The sequence below is a fragment of the Giraffa tippelskirchi genome, chromosome 14 (genome assembly GCF_054371585.1).
Source record: "Giraffa tippelskirchi isolate mGirTip1 chromosome 14, T2T-mGirTip1v1.2.pri, whole genome shotgun sequence".
Lineage (NCBI taxonomy): Eukaryota > Metazoa > Chordata > Mammalia > Artiodactyla > Giraffidae > Giraffa > Giraffa tippelskirchi.
The window spans coordinates 35,406,765-35,426,651 of record NC_137288.1 but is presented as its reverse complement, the minus strand read 5'-3'; the positions used below and the strand labels follow the sequence as shown (position 1 = coordinate 35,426,651).

At 40.9% G+C, this 19,887-nt stretch overlaps 1 protein-coding gene across 50 annotated transcripts in view; it reads left to right on the top strand.

The window, feature by feature from the left end:
- Window positions 1-19,887, top strand: part of DTNA (dystrobrevin alpha) — a 433,073-nt gene that overhangs the window by 269,544 nt on the left and 143,642 nt on the right. For 46 of the 50 annotated variants that reach the window (XR_014074807.1, XR_014074805.1, XR_014074810.1 and 43 more), the window contains exon 3: window positions 13,179-13,246. Coding sequence is in view for 41 of the 50 variants with exons in the window: in XM_081562501.1 (XP_081418627.1) it covers window positions 13,180-13,246 (67 nt within the window). In the remaining 9 variants the exon portion in view is untranslated. Of the gene's footprint in view, window positions 1-11,568; window positions 11,716-13,178; window positions 13,247-15,902; window positions 16,003-19,887 lie in introns of those variants that run through there. The other 4 variants (XR_014074811.1, XM_081562503.1, XM_081562502.1 and 1 more) reach the window with 2 other exon arrangements.

Below are 19,887 nucleotides of genomic sequence, written 5' to 3'. Positions count from 1 at the left end.
TGCCCAGCTCCCCTTGGCATCCACTCATGTATTTCTTCACTTCTGCTTTAGTCTATGTCAGTGTGTGTATCTGTGGGCAACATCCCGACACCACTGCCTGCAGGAAAAAAAGAAACGTCCCCTTGAGGTTTATTTCATACGATTCCATTGTGGTTTTTCTTAAGCAGCCTAGTGGACTCTATAGTTAGACATGCTGGGTTTAGCCCTAAATTGATCACTTGGGCAATTAATTACTTAATCTCTCTGAAGCTCGGTTTCCACATAAGTAAAATGGAAATAGTAATACGCCATTGTTATGGTGTTTTTATAAGAACATAATGAGAAAATTCCTTCCTAGCGTTTGGTACCTTGTTCACTTTTTTATAAAACAGTTATGTTTGAAATAGTATTGTGGTTTTTATTATTATTACTAAATCTTCTCCCAGAAAAAGTCTGATTTTCTTGTCCTCTTGCAGAAAACAATGAACTCCCTGCCTCTCCCTTTTCCACCTCTCCAAACCTAGCACTCCCCAACTCTAAAAAATTAGAAATGGAAAATTTAAAGCACACATTCCTCCTTGGCTTATATCTGAATGCTCAGTGCTCTGCCCTTCATTTTTATTCTCCTTCTCCTTTTTCTGATTCTCCTCAGGGAAATCTAACCCGTACAAATCCAGATAGCAGTTAGCCCATGGTCAGTAGTAACCTCAGTTTTGTTTTGTTTCCTCAGCACATTAGCCATGGACAAAAGAGGACCTGTTTCTTTCTCCTACTCTTTTTGCTGCTGTTTAGTTGCTAAGTTGCATCCGACTCGCAATCCCATGGACTGTAGTCTGCCAGGCTCCTCTGTCCACGGGATTTCCCAGGCAAGAATACTGGCATGGGCTGCCATTTCCTTCTCCAGAGGATCTTCCTGACCCAGGGATGGAACCAGCATCTCCTACTTGGCAAGCAGAATCTTTACCACTGAGCCACCAGGGTAGCCCTTCATACTCTTTTCAGGCTCTTCCAACACAAAATCCTTTCAAGCACCAGGAGTCATGCCAGTAAAGTCCTAAAGAACTTTGCATTTCCAGATGCAAGTTTCTGCCTGACACTCGAATATTGACTTTGTATATCTGGGCACCCTGGTTTCTATCACATGAGGAGCCCGTCGCTGCCTTCTCAGCATCATGCCGGCTCCACCTCGACATCTTTCCTGTTTTCCTGGCATTCAGAGGCCACCAGGAGCCTCTTGCTCTCTGCTCTGGGCAGCTGCTCTGCAGATGTATCCATTGACTGCTCCCTTTCACTAATGGTTGGTGCTCCCTATAAAATAAAGCCACCTTTGATTCTCACCAAATCCTGGCTTTCTTCCCCAAAACCAGCCCATGCAAGGAACTGTAATCTCTTCATTTGTGTATCCAGAAACATAAGCATTTTGGTGGGGTGAGGATCCATACTTTTTATCAAATCATTGAAAGGGGCTAAACTTCAAAAGAAATTGTAGACTGGATAGTGTTTCATTGCTTAATCAGCTAATACCTCTTAAATAAGAAGCTAAGTTGAATGCAATCACTTAAAAAAATTACATTGAATTACATTGTTAAATTTTTTCAAATTATTTTACTTGCTTAAGTGTGTATACATATACACATTTTTACATATGCAAGTAAAATAATATATATAGTATATACAATATGTACGGGACTTCCCAGGTAACTCAGTGATAAAGATCTGCCTGCCAAACAGGACGCGGGTTTGATCCCTAGGTCAGGAAGATCCCCTGGAGAAGGAAATGGCAACCCCACTCCAGTATTCTTGCCTGGGAAATTCCATGGACAGAGGAGTCTGGCAGGCTATAGTCCATGGGGTTGCAAAAGAGTCAAACACGACTTACTGACTAAACAACAACATGCAATATGTATACTATTTTATATATATATATATATATATATATATATATATAAAATAGTGTGTATATACTATACATATACAGTATAACCCCACTATAATGAGATAACCGGGGCTCAGAAACGCCAAACTCAAAAAGTTGGAGTTGTCTTATTGCAAGATTAGTGAAAAATTGTCTTATACTTATGGGGAGAGGGGAGTTTTCATTCTTCATTGATTTATTTTCATTAGTAAATATGTCAGGTAAGGAAATCAACCTACATTTATGAGCAGGGACATCCTACACTGAATTGAGAAGGTTCCAAATAATCAGAAGGCAGACCGTTTCCTAACACCTGCCCCTCAGAAGTTAAGGACTTCACAGTCCCAGCTGGATGGCAGGGAAGACTCTGGTTCCAGTGTTCAGGTTAGCCATAGTTCCCCCATAACCAAGTGGGCCTATCCAGTAAGTCCCCTACATACAAATGAGTCCCATTCTGAGAGCGCATTCGTAAGTTCAATTTGTTCATAAATCCAACAAAGTTAGCCTACAATCGGCTATATAGTACTATAATATAATAGGTTTATAATACTTTTCACACAAATAATACATTAAAAACAAGCACAAAAAATAAAACACTTTAATCTTACAGTAGAGTACTTGAAAAGTACAGTAGAACCATACAACAGCTGGCATACAGGGGCTGGCATCGAGTGAACAGGCTAGAAGAGTTACGGACTGGAGGAGGAAGGAGAGGAGGTTGAAGATGGTAGAGCTGAAGGATCGTCAGCAACAGGAGATGAGCTGCAGTTTACTCACACCTGACGTTGACGGCACAGGTTCTGGTTCTTTGCTGGATTCGGTTCTATCTAACCGTCTTGAAAAAAATGATCCAGTGATACCAAGGGAACATTTCATGCAAAGATGGGCTCAATAAAGGACAGAAATGGTATGGACCTAACAAAAGCAGAAGATATTAAGAAGAGGTGGCAAGAATACACAGAAGAACTGTACAAAAAAGATCTTCAGGACCCAGATAATCACGATGGTGTGATCACTCACCTAGAGCCAGACATCCTGGAATGTGAAGTCAAGTGGGCCTTAGAAAGCATCACTATGAACAAAGCTAGTGGAGGTGGTGGAATTCCAGTTGAGCTATTTCAAATCCTCAAAGGTGATGCTGTGAAAGTGCTGCACTCGATATGCCAGCAAATTTGGAAAACTCAGCAGTGGCCACAGGACTGGAAAAGGTCAGTTTTCATCCCAATCCCAAAGAAAGGCAATGCCAAAGAATGCTCAAACTACTGCGCAATTGCACTCATCTCACACGCTAGTAAAGTAATGCTCAAGATTCTCCAAGCCAGACTTCAGCAATTCGTGAACTGTGAACTTCAGATGTTCAAGCTGGTTTTAGAAAAGGCAGAGGAACCAGAGATCAAATTGCCAATATCCGTTGGATCATCAAAAAAACAAGAGAGTTCGGGAAAAACATCTATTTCTGCTTTATTGACTATGCCAAAGCCTTTGACTGTGTGGATCACAGTAAACTGTGGAAAATTCTGAAAGGGATGGGAATGCCAGACCATCTGACCTGTCTCTTGAGAAACCTGTATGCAGGTCAGGAAGCAACAGTTAGAACTGGACATGGAACAACAGACTGGTTCCAAATAGGAAAAAGAGTACATCAAGGCTGTATATTGTCACCCTGCTTATTTAACTTATATGCAGAGTACATCATGAGAAACGCTGGGCTGGAAGAAACACAAGCTGGAATCAAGATTGCCAGGAGAAATATCAATAACCTCAGATATGCAGATGACACCACCCTTATGGCAGAAAGTGAGGAAGAACTAAAGAGCCTCTTGATGAAAGTGAAAGAGGAGAGTGAAAAAGTTGGCTTAAAGCTCAACATTCAGAAAACTAAGGTCATGGCATCTGGTCCCATCACTTCATGGGAAATAGATGGGGAAACAGTGGAAACAGTGTCAGACTTTATTTTTTGGGGCTCCAAAATCACTGCTGATGGTGATTGCAGCCATGAAATTAAAAGATGCTTCCTCCTTGGAAGGAAGGTTATGGCCAACCTAGATAGCATATTTAAAAACAGAGACATTACTTTGCCAACAAAAGTCCATCTAGTCAAGGCTATGGTTTTTCCAGTGGTCATGTATGGATGTGAGAGTTGGACAGTGAAGAAAGCTGAGCGCCACAGAATTGATGCTTTTGAACTGTGGTGTTGGAGAAGACTCTTGAGAATCTCTTGGACTGCAAGGAGATCCAATCAATCCATCCTAAAGGAGATCAATCCTGGGTGTTCATTGGAAGGACTGATGTTGAAGCTGAAACTCCAATACTTTGGCCACCTCATGCGAAGAGTTGACTCATTGGAAAAGACCCTAATGCTGGGAAGGATTGGGGGCGGGAGGAGAAGGGGACAACAGAGGATGAGATGGTTGGATGGCATCACTGACTCGATGGACATGGGTTTGGGTAAACTCTGGGAGTTGGTGATGGACAGGGAGGTCTGGCGTGCTGCAATTCATGGGGTCGCAAAGAGTCGGACACGACTGAGTGACTGAATTGAATTGAACTGATGTCTGGGTCATAGCTCTTTTGTTCTCATCATAGATGACACAGTAGCACTGAATTGCATTCTGAACAGCTACTGCCTCCTGCATGTACTGTTCTATGTTCAGGTCCTGTGCCTCAAAAGCTAACAGTGACTCCTCAGATAAAGAAAATCTCCTTGCTATTTCCTGCTCCACTTGTAGAGGATGCACACACGTGACAATGTACACCAGACACATGAGCTAACTTACATGATTGGACCTGCGAATGTACGTTTGCATCTTTGAAAGTTTTGAAGGTTCATAGGGACTTCCTATACAAGTAACATTATTGCTTGTGAGAAATACAGGTGTACACACACACAACCCTTGTCCCAAAGGCACATCATATGAGATAAAACATCGTTCTCTAAAAATATCTTCGGTCCCAGTGTAGTCCTGAAGGCAGCAGTACAGGCGACCCCTGTACTTGGGGTTGTCTCCCCCAGAGACTTTTGAGGTCTCTTTGATGAAGCTCTTAGGCAGGGCTTCCAAGTCCTTCAGAGACTTTCTAGTACCTTTGAACCTCACATGACAGAGTCTGGATTTTTATCATCTTCCTTGCAAATGGCTCCTTTTCCCTATGCCAAACTGCTCCCAGCCCTGCTCTGCAATCTTTATATCCTGACTAATAAGAGGAGGTGAGAGTCATACCCTATGCTCTTGAGCAGAAATCCTAGCCTCGTACCAAGCCAAATGAATTCAAACAAAACCCAGTGATCTTAAACATCTTGTACACTCTGACCCCAGAACAGCAGATTCCTTCCTGACTTGAAAGTACCCCCGATAGTAGTTCTTTCCAGATAAAGATGGTTTTCTCACTTTTTAATGACATTTTCTGTTTCTTAAAGCTTGCTTTATTATATACCCATATCAGTGTATCAGGGCTTCCCTGGTGGCTCAGACGGTAAAGAATCTGCCTACAATGCAGGAGATCTGGGTCCATCCCTGGATTGGGAAGATCCTCTGGAGAAGGGAATGGTTACCCACTCCAACATTCTGGCCTGGAGAATTCCATGGACAGAAGAGCCTGGTGGGCTACACAGTCCGTTGAATCACAAAGAGTCGACCTGACTGAGTGACTTTCATCATCACCATCGTCATCAGTGTATGTATATTTACATTCTCTGAAGAATTAATTATCTTCTCCCTTGGCTCAAAGTACATTATGAAGTGGATCTTACAAGCTAGAGAAACAAATTGTAAGGCAATAGGAATTCCAACCTCGGGACTTCCCTGGTGGTCCACCGGTTAAGAATATGGCTGCCAATGAAGGGTACATGGGTTCCACCCCTGGTCCAGAAACTAGGATCCCTCATGCCTCAGGGCAACTAAGCGATTCACCGCAATCACTGAGCCGGCTTTCCTAGAGCCCGTGCTGGGCAACAAGAGAAGCCACCGCAATGAGAAGCCTGTGCGCTGGTGACTGGAGAGCAGCCCCCATTTGCTGCATCTAGAGAAAAGATCACGTGCAGCATCAACACAGCCAAAAATAAATTTTTAAAAAAGAATTCCAACCTGTTGTCATTGTTCAACAGTCAAACTCAAGTAACATCGTATTTCTAGTTCCAATCTGGCTACGTATCAGGGATGCCTGTGGTGCATTGTTAAAGTGCAAGCGTCCACTTCAACCCCAGATTCAGTAGATCCAGGTAGTATTTGTATTTTTTATGAAGTCTCCAGGCCAGGGTGATGTTCAGCCACCACTGAGAACCACCATGGTGGGTACTTTGGAGGAAAGACCAAATTGCTGATAGCGAATCCAGCGGGTCCTAGCCCTAAAATAGTGAGCTCGTGTCCCTCATTCCCCAAAACAAAACTCAAGTTCCAAGATGATGTTCAAAGGAAAAGGCTAAGCCAGAAACCCATTATAGCCATTTTTTTCAGTGACAGCATTTTCCTACTTTCAGGAGCTCATCTAGACAAAGGACTAAGAGGTAAAAGCAAATGCAATTATACTTTGCCTCAGGAAAGAGCTCTTAATACTTTTCTATCATATTGCCAGAGATCGAGACTAGAATGTAAATCTGAGAAAATGCTATCAGAGGCCCCTTTTCATTAATAAAAATGGAAACAGGCATTTATATGCCACCAATAAAGAATCCACCTGCCAATGCAGGAGCCTCAGGTTCGATCCCTGAGTTGGGAAGATCCCTGGAGGAGGAACTGGCAGCCCACTCCAGTATTCTTGCCTGGGATAACTCTATGGACAGAGGAGCCTGGCAGGCTACAGTCCATGGGGTGACAAAGAGGTAGACACAACTGAAGTAACTGAGTATGCACAGCCACGCAGTAAATCAGTGGAAGGAGGAAAGGAGCTAGGAAGGGCCTGCATTGCAGTTATTAACTTTGGGAATCACCGCAGTTGGTGGCGGCTGGACCCCGCATGTTCCTGTCATCCACCTGGAGCAAAGGGAGGAAGTGTAAAGCCTGGGAAGGGGCTCATCACACTAAACACTAAATCCTCATGTCTAGTGTTTGCTAAAGGGGAGCAGAAGCCAAGCAGAGCCAGACGTTTCTAAAAACACTGTCAGCTTTGGTGGATTTAAAGTGTGAGAGTGTGAATCAGGGTATGAGTTGCTGTGTTTGTATGTGTCTGGGTTTACATAAATCTGGACGGTGGGAATTGTTTTCATCTGGATGATCATTTCCAAGACAACAGTGATTTAAAATGGGAGGATTCCAGTAAGAAGTAGCACCCAAAGGGATTTCTCGGTGACACTGGAGAGTTCTGTAAGTCCTTTCTCCCTAATCTCCTTTTGGGCTGTTGATCACCAGCTTCTTTTCAGTTTACCAATTTCATAAAATCTTCATTTGTGTTGAACAGTGGCAGCAGGAATAAGATTGCTGGCTATTAGAATCCATACTGGCTAAAGAATTTCAAAATTAAAAGCAAAAAAAAAAATAATGGATTCCATTTCCTGCCCTGTCAGAAAATACTTTATATTTGGGAGGGCCCGAGTCTCAAATTCTTCAGCTAGAATTTGAGAGTAATATTAATAATATCTCTTCAACTTCCTCACCAGGTTATAGGGAAAAGCATTTTATAATCATCAGAAAGTTATACAAATGGAAGACACCATTAGTTTAAGCTTCTGCGTTTAAAATGTCTTATACATCATCCGTAATAGAAATGTCTGTTTATTACAGATGATGTTGGATTAAAGAGCTGTCATGAAGGATGTGATATTTCAGTGTGAAGTTCTCACTAAGCCAAAATGAAATGCACTTTTCTTCCAACACTCTGCACCTTACATTTGGGTTTATTCTTTATTTCTTTCTGGTTCCCACATCCTACTCTGTTATTTCATTTGCTTCCTAAATAGGGGCTAAGAGGTGGAACCCTTCTTGTCCAGTTTTCAGCCTTTTTTAATGACTGTGCTGGAAGAAGGGCAACTTGATAACCTCACCTCCTACAAACCCATTATGGCCAGGAGAATGTTTTCTAATATACATGAAGTTCCCTGGGAAAGCGAAAGTCGAGGTCCTCTCCTCTGCTGTTCTCCGTGTGACCTACCAGTCACCAAGTCCTACTGAATGTGTCCTAAATATCTCTCAAGTCACTCCATTAGCCTAAGACATCTTAATCTCACTCCTGAATCACAGAAGTATCCAGCTCACTAGACTCTGCCCTTCCTCTTGGGTTTCTACCCCTTACCCTCCTGCTACACAGTCTTTCCTTCACTCAACATACAATCTGGAGCAATCTTGCCAAAATCTATTTAGATCAAGTCCCTGCTTAAACCATGGGTGGCACCCAACTTCTCAGAAGAAAGCCATATACTATCTAGACTTGACAAATAAGGCTTTCTAGATAGGACGGCTATTTGCCTCTCACTTGCACTCAGCAATACTGAACTATTCCCAGTTCCCAAATGCAACATATACCATTTTTCAAGCTCCACGCTTCTTTTTTTAGTGATTCTTTCTAACTATAATTACCCTCCCTTCACTCTTTTCTATCTGGAAAATTCCTATTTATCTCTTAAAGCTCTGCCCCAGCGTCACCCGTTCTTTGATAACTCTTTAGAATCTTCCTAGATATAAACCACTATATCCAGCAGAACATTTCATTATTGTATGTATGACACCAATTTATAATTACTTGTTAGAGACTTTGTTTCCCCTTCTAGACTGTGAGCTTCTTAATGGCAAGGATCATGTCTTACTCATCTTCGGATCTCGAGAAGCTAGCAGTGTGTCTGACCAATTGCAGCTAAGTTATAAATATTGCTTAAATAAATGAGTGGATGGAGTCTCAAAAGTGAAAACAATGTACAACCTGTATAATCTGTGGGACTGAGTGCTAGTAAAAGAAACATCTGATGGGGCTTATCCCTTATTTATCATTGTTAGTTCCTTATGTTCTTTTGACATTGCTGCAATCTTCTGGTAAATTCCAAGGTAAACATCTCATCTACATGAATGAGCAACAGAAACCGATCAAATCAGGCCTGTTGGTGAGCCATGCACCTTGTGGTATTAGTATTATCATAGACAGGTTGTTTCCCCCTTCATCTCCTCCATATGACTTCAGGCAGTTGTTGTTATACTTAAATTCACAAAAAGCCAAGCTTCTTGACAGTTTAAGAAGTGAAATTGTTCTCTATTAAGTGCTTCCTCTTTTCTCTACTGAAAGTTTTGCTCTTCTTTCTTTCTAAAGTGATGAGAATATAACCAGGCATTGTGTATTATAAGTACCACTGATCAGAGTTAAATTGGAAACTAAGCAACCTGATTCAGGAGCTCACTTTGTCCGTGAGTCCTTCCATGGAATCAGTGTCAACTGGAAACTGGCATGACCCCGTTTTTACTATTTTCACTCTGATCAATGAGGAATAAATGAATATTCTCCATTTTATCTGGCAACACTGCTTCCCAAGAAACTCTGGGGGTAGAATGAGAGATGTGCTATTTTTCCTTTTATATTTGTAATTATTTTCCAAGTTTTCCATTATTTCACACCACTGGATTTCTTTTCCTCATAAGGTACACATTTTACTTAGAAGTGAGAATTAATACCTATTGTATAACTAAGGATGATTCTTTTATGACTTAATTAACCAAAATGGGGGTGAATAGACCAAAAGGTGACATCAGTGTAGTTTGCGTGTATTTCACCTTCTGCTTCATAAGACAAGATTTTGATTTAAAATGCATGGTCTGTGGAGAAGGAAATGGCAACCCACTCCAGTATCCTTGCCTGGAGAATCCCACGGACAGAGGACCCTGGGTGCTACAGTCCATGAGGTTCCAAAGAGTCAGATACGACTTAATGGCTAAACAACAACATATAATAAGATTAGTTTTTCATCATTGGGGAAATGTTATAACAATTGGTTATCCCCTCTCCAAAAATAAGCATAACTGGACCTTACAAAGAAATATGAGACATTTGTATTTAGCGGCTCTAATTATGAAATATAGTAGAGGTAAACACAGAAAGGAGAAAGACTTTACTTAGTGGGACATAGAGCCCTGGAAGACATGAAGACAGTAAGCCAGCCCATACAAAGATCTGAATCAACTTCGGCATGGCAGAAGGTGCCAAAAAGATGTGATAGACAACTGGCAGAAAATAACAATGCATATAAATGTGCGTTCCTCTTGAAACAGTAATTCTAGATCTAGGAGTTTCATCCCACTGGAATAAATATATAAGTATAAATTTTTTAAAAATACATGGTCTGAGATTATTTTCAAAATATAAAGTGGATTCACTCATTTCAAATAATTAATCTCTGAAACTAATACAATTGGAATTTCACTCTTCTACGAGTCAGTTTTTGGAAATATAATTGAAAGTCCACTTTGAGGAAAGAAAACTTATTCTTCCTTTCTCTCTCTTTCCCTTTTTTTTTTTATATTTTATTCATGTGTTCAGTAAATACCAACTGGACATAGTTTTTGTTGATTGGATTTGGCTAGACACTGTGAATAATTTAAAATTTCAGCCACTGCCCCTAAAAACCTTACAGAGACGCACAAAAAGTTAACTAGAAAAAGAGATGTCACAGACAGTACTGAGTGAGTAGTATGAGCAGTATTGCCGCGAGTTCACAGGCCAGTCTTTACCTCCCTGACATTTTCAATCAGAGTTTGCTAGCCTTTGTGATTTATTTTTAATGATTCTTCTCATCTCAATCCAACATATAGACAAATACAGGAACATATCCTGTTTTATCCCCTGTCTACTACTTCAGCTCTACTTCTGAGCTGTTGAAATAAAAAATTAAAGCTATCCCCAGACTATTTTGTGAATGTCAGATTATTATCTACCTGCCTCCTCTGGAGAAAAGGAGATGGGTTACATGAATCAGGAAGGGCATGTTTTTCTCCAGGCCTCTATATTTCAACCATACCTTCTCATTCAAAATCTCATAAAAAGAAAATATTTGACTGTGTTCAGCACTGCATCGTTGGACTTCCCAGTTTGCTCAGTGGTAAAGAATCCATCTGCTAATGCAGGAGACACAGGTTTGATCCCTGGACCAGGAAGATCCCCTGGAGAAGGAAATGGCAACCCACTCCAGTTCTTGCCTGGGAAATTCCACAGACAGAGGAGCCTGGTGGACTACAGTCCATGGAGTCACAAAAAGAGCTATACACAACTTAGTAACTAAACAACAACACCACTGCGTCATTACCAAGTTGAAGAAGCTTCATTAATAATTCTGTGCCTTTCCAATTATTTCTGACCTTGGTTATATTATCACCCATTGTGAATGGATATGCACTCATAACTCTGTAAAGTTAAAGTGTTAGTTGCTTAGTTGTGTCTGACTCTTTGTGACCGCGTGGACTGTAGCCCACCAGGCTCCTGTGTGCATAGGATTCTCCAGGCAAGAATACTGGAGTGGGTTGCCATTCCCTTCTCCAGGGGATCTTCCTGACCCAGGGTCTCCTCCATTGCAGGCAGATTCTTTACCATCTGAGCCACCAGGAAAGTTCCCTTAACTCTGTAAACTAAGGCTATTCCAGGCACTCCTTTTCCTTCCTGGCAATAGACAGATAATCCTTAACTCATAGAAGCAACTGGAGAGGCTGTTTGACCAGCTTGTCTAACATTCCATTTTGTTTCACCACCAATGTTCTTCTTTTACTCTCCAGTGAGCCACTTCGTACACAGCCCCTCATCTTTTGAGCCATCTTCCACATTCACAGTGGATCCTCCATATCTGTGGGGTCCACACTGAGGATTTCACCAACTCCCATCGAAGACAGATCCAGAGGGCCAAATGTGCAACACTATTTTATGTAAGGGATTTGAGCATTCGAGAATTTGGGTATTGGGGAAGCAGGGGATGGTCTGGAACCAGTCCCCCTTGACTACCAAGGGAGGATTGTAGTTCCTTAAATTTAACCCCCAGGTAATCAACCTCTCTTGCATTCACTATTTTTTTTCCACTACCATGGCTATAATTAACTTCACTGTGCTTTTATTGCTTTATGCTTCCGTATCTCCCTGCTGAAGTGTAAGCCTCTTGAGGGCAGCAACTGTGACTTCATCACTGTCGTATACCTAGAGTTGAGAGACAGGCATAGCTGACTATGGGGGCTCAGAGGAAAGGCCCTAAACCCAGCTCATCATAGAGAGTTTGGGAGAATTTCAGAGGAAAATACACCTAAACTGAGACCTGTAGGATGACTGAAACTTATCCATGTATAGAGTGAGGGAAGTCCAGACAGAAATAATACTGATAGCTTGAGAAAAAATTCATATTTGAGAAAGAACAGGGTCCATTGAAAGACATGCAAAATGATCAACTGTGCCTTCTTTTGCCGTGCCTGCATCCAAACATATATGTATATATCAGTGTATGTATGTTTGTGTATATGAGAGAGGAAACTTTAGTATTTAAAAGTTTAATTAGCTATAGCAAAAAATCAACTCCATCAACCTATAAAATGCTTACTATTTAGCCCGAAACTCTCTACGGGGCTAAACATCATTTCCATTAACTTTCCCATAATTTTCTTTTTCTTAAGTCAAATTTTAATTTTTTAATCCTTTTGTTTTAATGCTTCATTTTAACTGTCGGTGTTTTCATAGTATTTTTAAAATAATTCCATTACAGATAATGGTACGGTTAAGTAGAGAGAGGTGAACCTAACCAGTACACAATGAAATTATTGTGTACTGAAAAACTGTTGCAGGTTCCAGACACTTCAATTAGAAATGAACATTTGGAAGATGACCTGCTTCTAAATTGAGGTTTTGGGTACAGCTGGGTCAAGTTGCAACAGAATGTAGCAGAAAGTAGACTGGTCTTGGAATCAAAATGTCTGTGCCATTTACTTTATTAAGTCTACGAGAGTCTCACTCTCATCTTTTCTTAAATGGGATCTGTAACATCTGCTCTAGATTCTTTGCAGGCATTCTGAAAAGTGATAGAGAAACTGTATGTGAAATGAATCACCTAACAGAATGATGGCAGAGGGTTATATTCAGTTATAGCGCAACGTGATCTTCTATTGTAGTTATTTGTGTGTTAGAAAATTAAAATTTTACACTTCCTTCAACAACTGTAACATTGTATATGGACAATATATACAACCATTTAAGTAAGTCAAAGGAAAGCTATTCTTTTTAAATACACAGTTTTCAATAGTTTGTGTCTATGTTTGTAGCATGACTACAGCATGTGTGGTTTTATACAAATGGCTGCTTGCCTCATTAGCATGAGGCTAATACACATTGTAATTATTTTGTCTCATAGAATGATTGAAGATAGTGGGAAAAGAGGAAATACCATGGCAGAAAGAAGACAGCTCTTTGCAGAGATGAGTAAGTATGAAACTTTGAAGGAACACCCTACAGTGTCTATTGAATACTCATGGGAAGACCTGGAAATAAACACTTAATCCTTATGGCATTTGTACTTTTCCTTAAAATCCTAAATTCTTTACAGAAAAAGTATGTTTGGGCATTTTTTGCCTCCTCTTAGTTAAGAATTAAATTAGTCAATGAATCATCATAATTTGTTATTACCATATGAAAGAAAAAAGGTTTGTGAACCTAAATATATATATGTACACACAGATGCTTAATAAACACTATTTAGTGTTGGCATTAATACAATCAACTACGCTTCAAAGTCTGTGTTCATTTCCCCACACTATCATAGAGGCTGGCACATTGCAGGCACCAGATAAAATTGCTGAAATGAATCAGTGAATGACTTACTTGCAAAATGATATCATATGCTCATATGGGAAAGAGAAGTTAGGCATGATTACCAGACAAAGCTAAAGCTATCATTTGAACTTCATGCCAAGGGGAGAAGCTGTCCTACAAACTAGTTTCTAAAAAGTGAAAAGGAAAGCAAAAGTTTAAAAGAGCTTGGAGGTGACCTGCTATACAAGGAAAACCAAACCACTGACTCCAGTGGAGAACTCATTAAAGGTTGTCGGTTTATGTAAATACAAGGTTGCTGTGTAAGTAATTAGGTGGTGGTATCTCCTTCTAGGCCATTTTTCTTATTCATAAGGAAGGAGAACTTTACATGAGGAGGGAGGAACACACATCTCAAATTAAATGTTATAAAGAAAAAAGTATAGTTCTCTTATTGCCTTTGTATCTCTCATTCTCTGCATAAAGAATGAGGAAGAGCAGAACTGAGTTGTAAGCCTTTTACTCCAAGAAGGCAAGAGACAAAATTAGGTTTCCACTGGAGATTGGAACTGATTGGCAAGAATGAGGGTCGGGACAGATAAAGGAAAGCCCCAGATAATAAGATTCACATTTTTCTTTATCATTTCCCAATAATCTGGAGTCACCAAGACAGCGTACGAACTAACAAAGAGGAGAGAAAATTAAAATTGATGTGGGGAATCTCAATCACACTCCTTGCTTTTTCCACTTTTAGAAACATGTCTAAAGTGCCTGTGACAGTTTTAGTCGTGACTTTCCAATTTCCTGGGCAGTGTAGCCTCACTGCTGGCCTGACCAGTCACCTGGAACTGTGACGTCTGTTGATACCTAGTTGGTACCTGCTCATCTAAGCAAAATCCAGACCAGTACAGGTGACTTCCTGTACCATAGCTTCTTAGACTGAAGAGGCAAGAGCCATGTAGATCATAGTAGTAGTAGTGATGGTTGCTCAGTTATGTCTGACTCTTTGCAACTCCATGGGCTGCAGCTTGCTAGGCTCCTTCTGTCCACGGAATTCTGCAGGCGAGAATACTGGAGTGGGTTGCCATTCCCTTCTCCAGGGGATCTTCCCAACCCAGGGATCAAACCCTGCTCTCCTGCATTGCAGGCAGATTCTTTACTGTCTGAGCCACTAGGGGAGCCCTATGTAGGTCATGGGCCAGTGTTTTATCAGAAAAAGAAAAAATATTAATACTTAACAAAGAAAAGCAATAAACTCTTAGGAAAAATCTTTAAATTTATCAGTTACGTTAAAGACTGTGTCAGCCAACAGACTGTAAGAATTATGAATGTGTTCTTATGTCATGATTTTGAAAACATTTATCTGAATTTCAGTACATTATGCCAGCTCCTCCTGCACCTGGTGTGGTGCCTGGCACAGACAGACACATATGTCACAGACGTCTTTTGAATTAAAGTTGTCCAACTCAAAGAAAGATTGACATAAGTTTTATATCCATAGGAACAGAAAAGCTCTAAATGTTTCAAGCAAGAGAGACTTAGGAAAATTGTGGGTTCATTTCCCAAATTGTAACTTAACCTTTCATAGAAACTTGTCAGGAGGTCATGCAGTATATTAAATCATTTTGAGTTCTCCTGATTAGTGATCAAAATAGTTAAGCAAGCCACACAGATATGTATCTTTCTTCCTTTCTTCCTCTCTTCAAAAGCAGGTGAACACATCTGACTCGAACAATCCATTAGTGAGCATCATTTTCAGGTTAACACTAAATAGGACACACCCACAGTAAGTGGGATTGTGCCAGATAAAACAATTGACTGATTTCCAAGAGAGACATTGATTTTTTTTTTGAGACATTGATTTTGATAGATTGTCAGACAAAAGAAAAAGGTAACCTCATTGAGAATGTGTTAAATATTTGAAAACTGTATGGGTTACCCAAACTGTATCAGCAGGACACCAAAGAAAGACAACAAAACTATTGTCAGAGAAGATTGACATTGAAAGTTGGAAAGTAACTTCTTCTTCCAGAATCTGTGATGTCTAGGCAGAGAGCTTAAAAAATGGAGGAACTTGTTAAATCTGGTCATCTAAGTATGACTTCGAAGTAGTTATTTTTTAAACATGGAAGGAAAGTGCCCAAGAGATTCTTGGTTTTGGAAATTACAGATGTCACAAATGTGAAAAAAAAGGATTTAAGAAGGCAGGGAAGACTTTTTTAAGACTCTTGCCAGAGGAGAGAGAAGTGGAACTCAGCTCTACCAGAACCAAAGACAGGAGGGTTTCTAAACTCGGGGGTGAATAAGAGCAGACGGACTGGAACATATCAGAGGATCAACTGTCACAGTGGTCATTGTCACGGTGAGAAAGTTAGGTGTCTGCCCTCCCACAGAGTCTAGGAGATCTTCTTCAAGATTTCATATGCATGGTATGGCTTCCAGTCCTTAAGAAAGATGTGTGTGTGTGTGTGTGTGTGTGTGTGTGTGTGTGTGCTGTCACTCAGTCCTCAGTCGTGTCCAACTCCCTGAGGTCCCATGGACTGCAGCCTGCCAAGCTCCACTGTCTATGGAATTTTCCAGCCAAGAATATTGGAGTGGGTTGCCATTTCCTTCTCCATTGAGAAAGATATTTCTGGGCAAAACTGGCAAAAGCCTGGGAGGTTTACATCTTTCAAGGGACAGACAAAGAATTTACAAAGGAAAGTTTTCTAAAGTAAATGCTCTAAGAAAAGAGAGATCAAAGACCAAAAGAAAAAAGAAACCTATCTAAAGGTTAGTGAAGCAGAGGGGAACCTTACAGAAACCAAAGAGCAGAGAACAGAGTAACAGTTGATCAGAAGGACAAATGATAAGAAATTTTGGCAAATTCAGGTGATTGTAGCACATACTTGTGTTAAACATTTACTCTGAGCTCATAGCCACAAGCAACAGAGGCAAAAAAAAAAAAAAAAAAAAGACAAAATTAAGAGTAGTATGGACTCACAAATAAGCCAAAAAACAAAACAAACAAATCTCTGTGGCCACGTACGTTGATTAAAGAAATTTTGGGCAAGTTGCCCTAAACTAAAATTTCCCCTCAGTATAATTCCCTAATTATCTGTTTACTTGGTACGTTAGATTAAAGTTAAAAAGGCTCCAGTTAAATGTAAATGTCATTCTCACCTTGACCTTTTTCACCATCAAATAGGTTTATCAGCTCAAATAAATTTAACAGACTGGCTTTTAGCAGAGTAAATTGTTTGCACTTGGAATCAAACTCCCTTTCTTCTCTTGTTCTGCTGAGGGCACATTTACTCTGCTTTGTGTGACACTTCCTTGTGAACACGTCTGTGTCACTCACTCACATAAACCCCTCCTTCGGGACAGACCCTAGACCTTTGCCTCCAAACCCATTTACCTTAGATGCTGAATCAGTGTTGGTTTAAAAGCCTCAGGGCAGAGGATAGGTAGGTTTTAATGAGAGGGAAATGATTAAGAAACACTCAGTCAGAAAATGGAAGGCAGCCTAATCTGATGAGGAAAGTTCTGGAAAGAAAGCCGAGTGATAACTGCTGGGCTCTGAGTGAAGGAAGGACCAGAAACCAAAGGAAGGCAAATGGAGGCACTCAACAAACACTGCGGAGCGGCTCCAAGGCAGACACCCCTTCGAAATGCCGGCAGCAGTCAGCATGTGCACAGCTGAAAGGGTGCCTGGAGCATGATTTTGCAATGCACACTATGCGTTTGAGGGAAAACAACTTCAAAAATTGAGGAAAATGGCATGAATGATCCCACCCCCATAGGCCATGGTGGATGCAGGGACTATTTTCACTTGCATCTTCATTTCTCATGCTCTTCAGCATCGTTGGGATGTCAACTCCGTGGGTCATCATCCTGGAAGTGCCCCCTTATGTCACCTCCATAGCCTGGTCTCCTGATTCTTCTGATCTGTTTCTCTTTTTCCATCTCTTAGTCATCTCCAGGCTCCCTGAAGTTCCGATTTTAACCAAAGTTTTGTTCTTGACCAATTCTCTCCCTGTACAGTGTGACTTTTCCCCAAGGTTTCACCATTATCGTTATGGTTCTCAAGTGTTCGAGGAATGCTTCAAAACCACTTCCCATGTTCTCAGAAACCAGCTAACCCAGAATAGTCAGTATGTAAAGTCAGTGTTGGCTTCCCTGGTGGCTCAGTGGTAAAGAATCCGCCTGCCAATGCAGGAGACTCAGGTTTGATCCCTGGGTCAGGAAGATCCCCTGGAGAAGGAAATGGCACCCCACTCCAGTATTCTTGCCTGGGAAATCCCATGGACAGAGGGCCCTGCCAGGCTACGGTCCATGGGATCACAAATGGTCAGATGTGACTTAGCGGCTAAACAACAACAAGGTCAATGTCCCTTCCAGACTTGGCTCCTTGCTGTCAAAGCTTCTGCTGATGAATCACTTTGAGGTGGGCCTACTGTTAGCTCCACTAACTCCTCATCATAACAAAGCCAGCCAGTGTTCCACCATGGCTGCTACAGTATTCCCAAAGCCATGCAGGCTTTGAACGATTACCAAGGGTGCTGTTAGAAGCAGGCAGGAAATTTCTAGCCCCAAACCCTTGCCCCATTTTGTCATTTAGAATGTGGAATAGCCTTACTTGTGCACACAGTCTCCTTTTGGAAAAATATTCCCAGTCTTGGCAGTTAAGGCATATTGATACATTTTATATGTTTATCAATAAATCTTGAAATATAGACCATATTAAGGAGCTCCATATCTGTATATCCAGCTGCCCCTGGATATGTCCACTTGGACATCCCACAAGCAACTCAAAGTCTGTAAATTCAAAACCAAACCCTTCATCTTCACACATCTACACATCTGTTCCTCCTGGCTCGTACCTTAGTTCAGTGAGGGCCAGCCCATCCCATTGAGTTGTATAAGGTAGAAAGTTGAGCACTGTATTTGACCTCAGAACTCCTTTGCCTCCCCGCACCTGCTCCCTCTGTCCCTCTCTCTCTCTCTCCTCCTCCTCTCTCTCTCCTTCTTTCTCTCTCTCACACACACACGCACCACACATATCCAGACAATCATCAACCATGAAAAAGAGTTTAGACACGGGTTCATAGGCTGCATCTTTATTCTTTAAGTATTTGTTGGGTGAGTGTGAAAAATGACTAAGACATTTAAAAATCTGAATGATTTTATAAAAGGTTTTATAAATGAGCTATGAAAATGTATAAAGCAAAACATATATGAATTGTGTGAAACTGTTCAAAGTGTAATAAAGCCACAACCAAAAATAAGATAATACAGAGTGGCTAGCTGGATTACTGGGTAGATGGATGGAAGGAAGGAAATAAGGTAGGAGGAAGAAAGGGACAGAGGGGAAGGAGTGAGGAAAGGAAGGGACAGAGGGAAGAAGGGAAGACGAAACATCTTGAACAGCTAAAGAAAGGGAAAAAGAGGATTTGCAGAAGGTAACAGTGTAATCAATCATAATTTTTTAACTGCACCTTTGTTTTCCTCTTTATTATTTTCTTCCAACTATGACCTGAGTGTGAAAGGTTTGAAGAGATGTTTTAAGAGCATTATATTGCCTTAAATGTGTTAGCTTTAATTTTTTTCTTATGAAAAGTTTTGAATATATACAGTTCAGTTCAGTTGCTCAGTCATGTCCAACTCTTTGCAACCCCATGGACTGCAGCACGCCAGGCCTCCCTGTCCATCACCAACTCCCAGAATTTACTCAAACTCATGTCCATCGAGTAGGTGATGCCATCCAACCATTGCATCCTCTGCTGTCCCCTTCTCCTCCCACCTTCGATCTTTCCCAGCATTGGGGTATTTTCAGATGAGTCAGTTCTTTGCATCGGGTGGCCAAAGTATTGGAGTTTCAGCTTCAGCATCAGTCCTTCCAATGAACATTCAGGAATGATCTCCTTTAGGATGGACTGGTTGGATCTCCTTGCAGTCCAAGGGACTCTCAAGAGTCTTCTCCAACACCACAGTTCAAAAGCATCAATTCTCCAGCACTCAGCCTTCTTTATAGTCTGACTCTCACATTCATACATGACTACTGGAAAAACCATAGCTTTGACTAGACGAACTTTGTTGGCAAAGTAATGTCTCTGCTTTTTAATATGCTATCTTGGTTGGTTATAGTTTTTCTTCCAAGAAGCAAACGTCTTTTAATTTCATGGCTGCAGTCACCATCTGTAGTGATTTTGGAGACCAAGAAAATAAAGTCTCTCACTGTTTCCATTGTTTCCCATCTATTTGCCATGATGTGATGGGACCAGTTGCCATGATCTTAGTTTTCTGAATGTTGAGTTTTAAGCCAACTTTTTCAT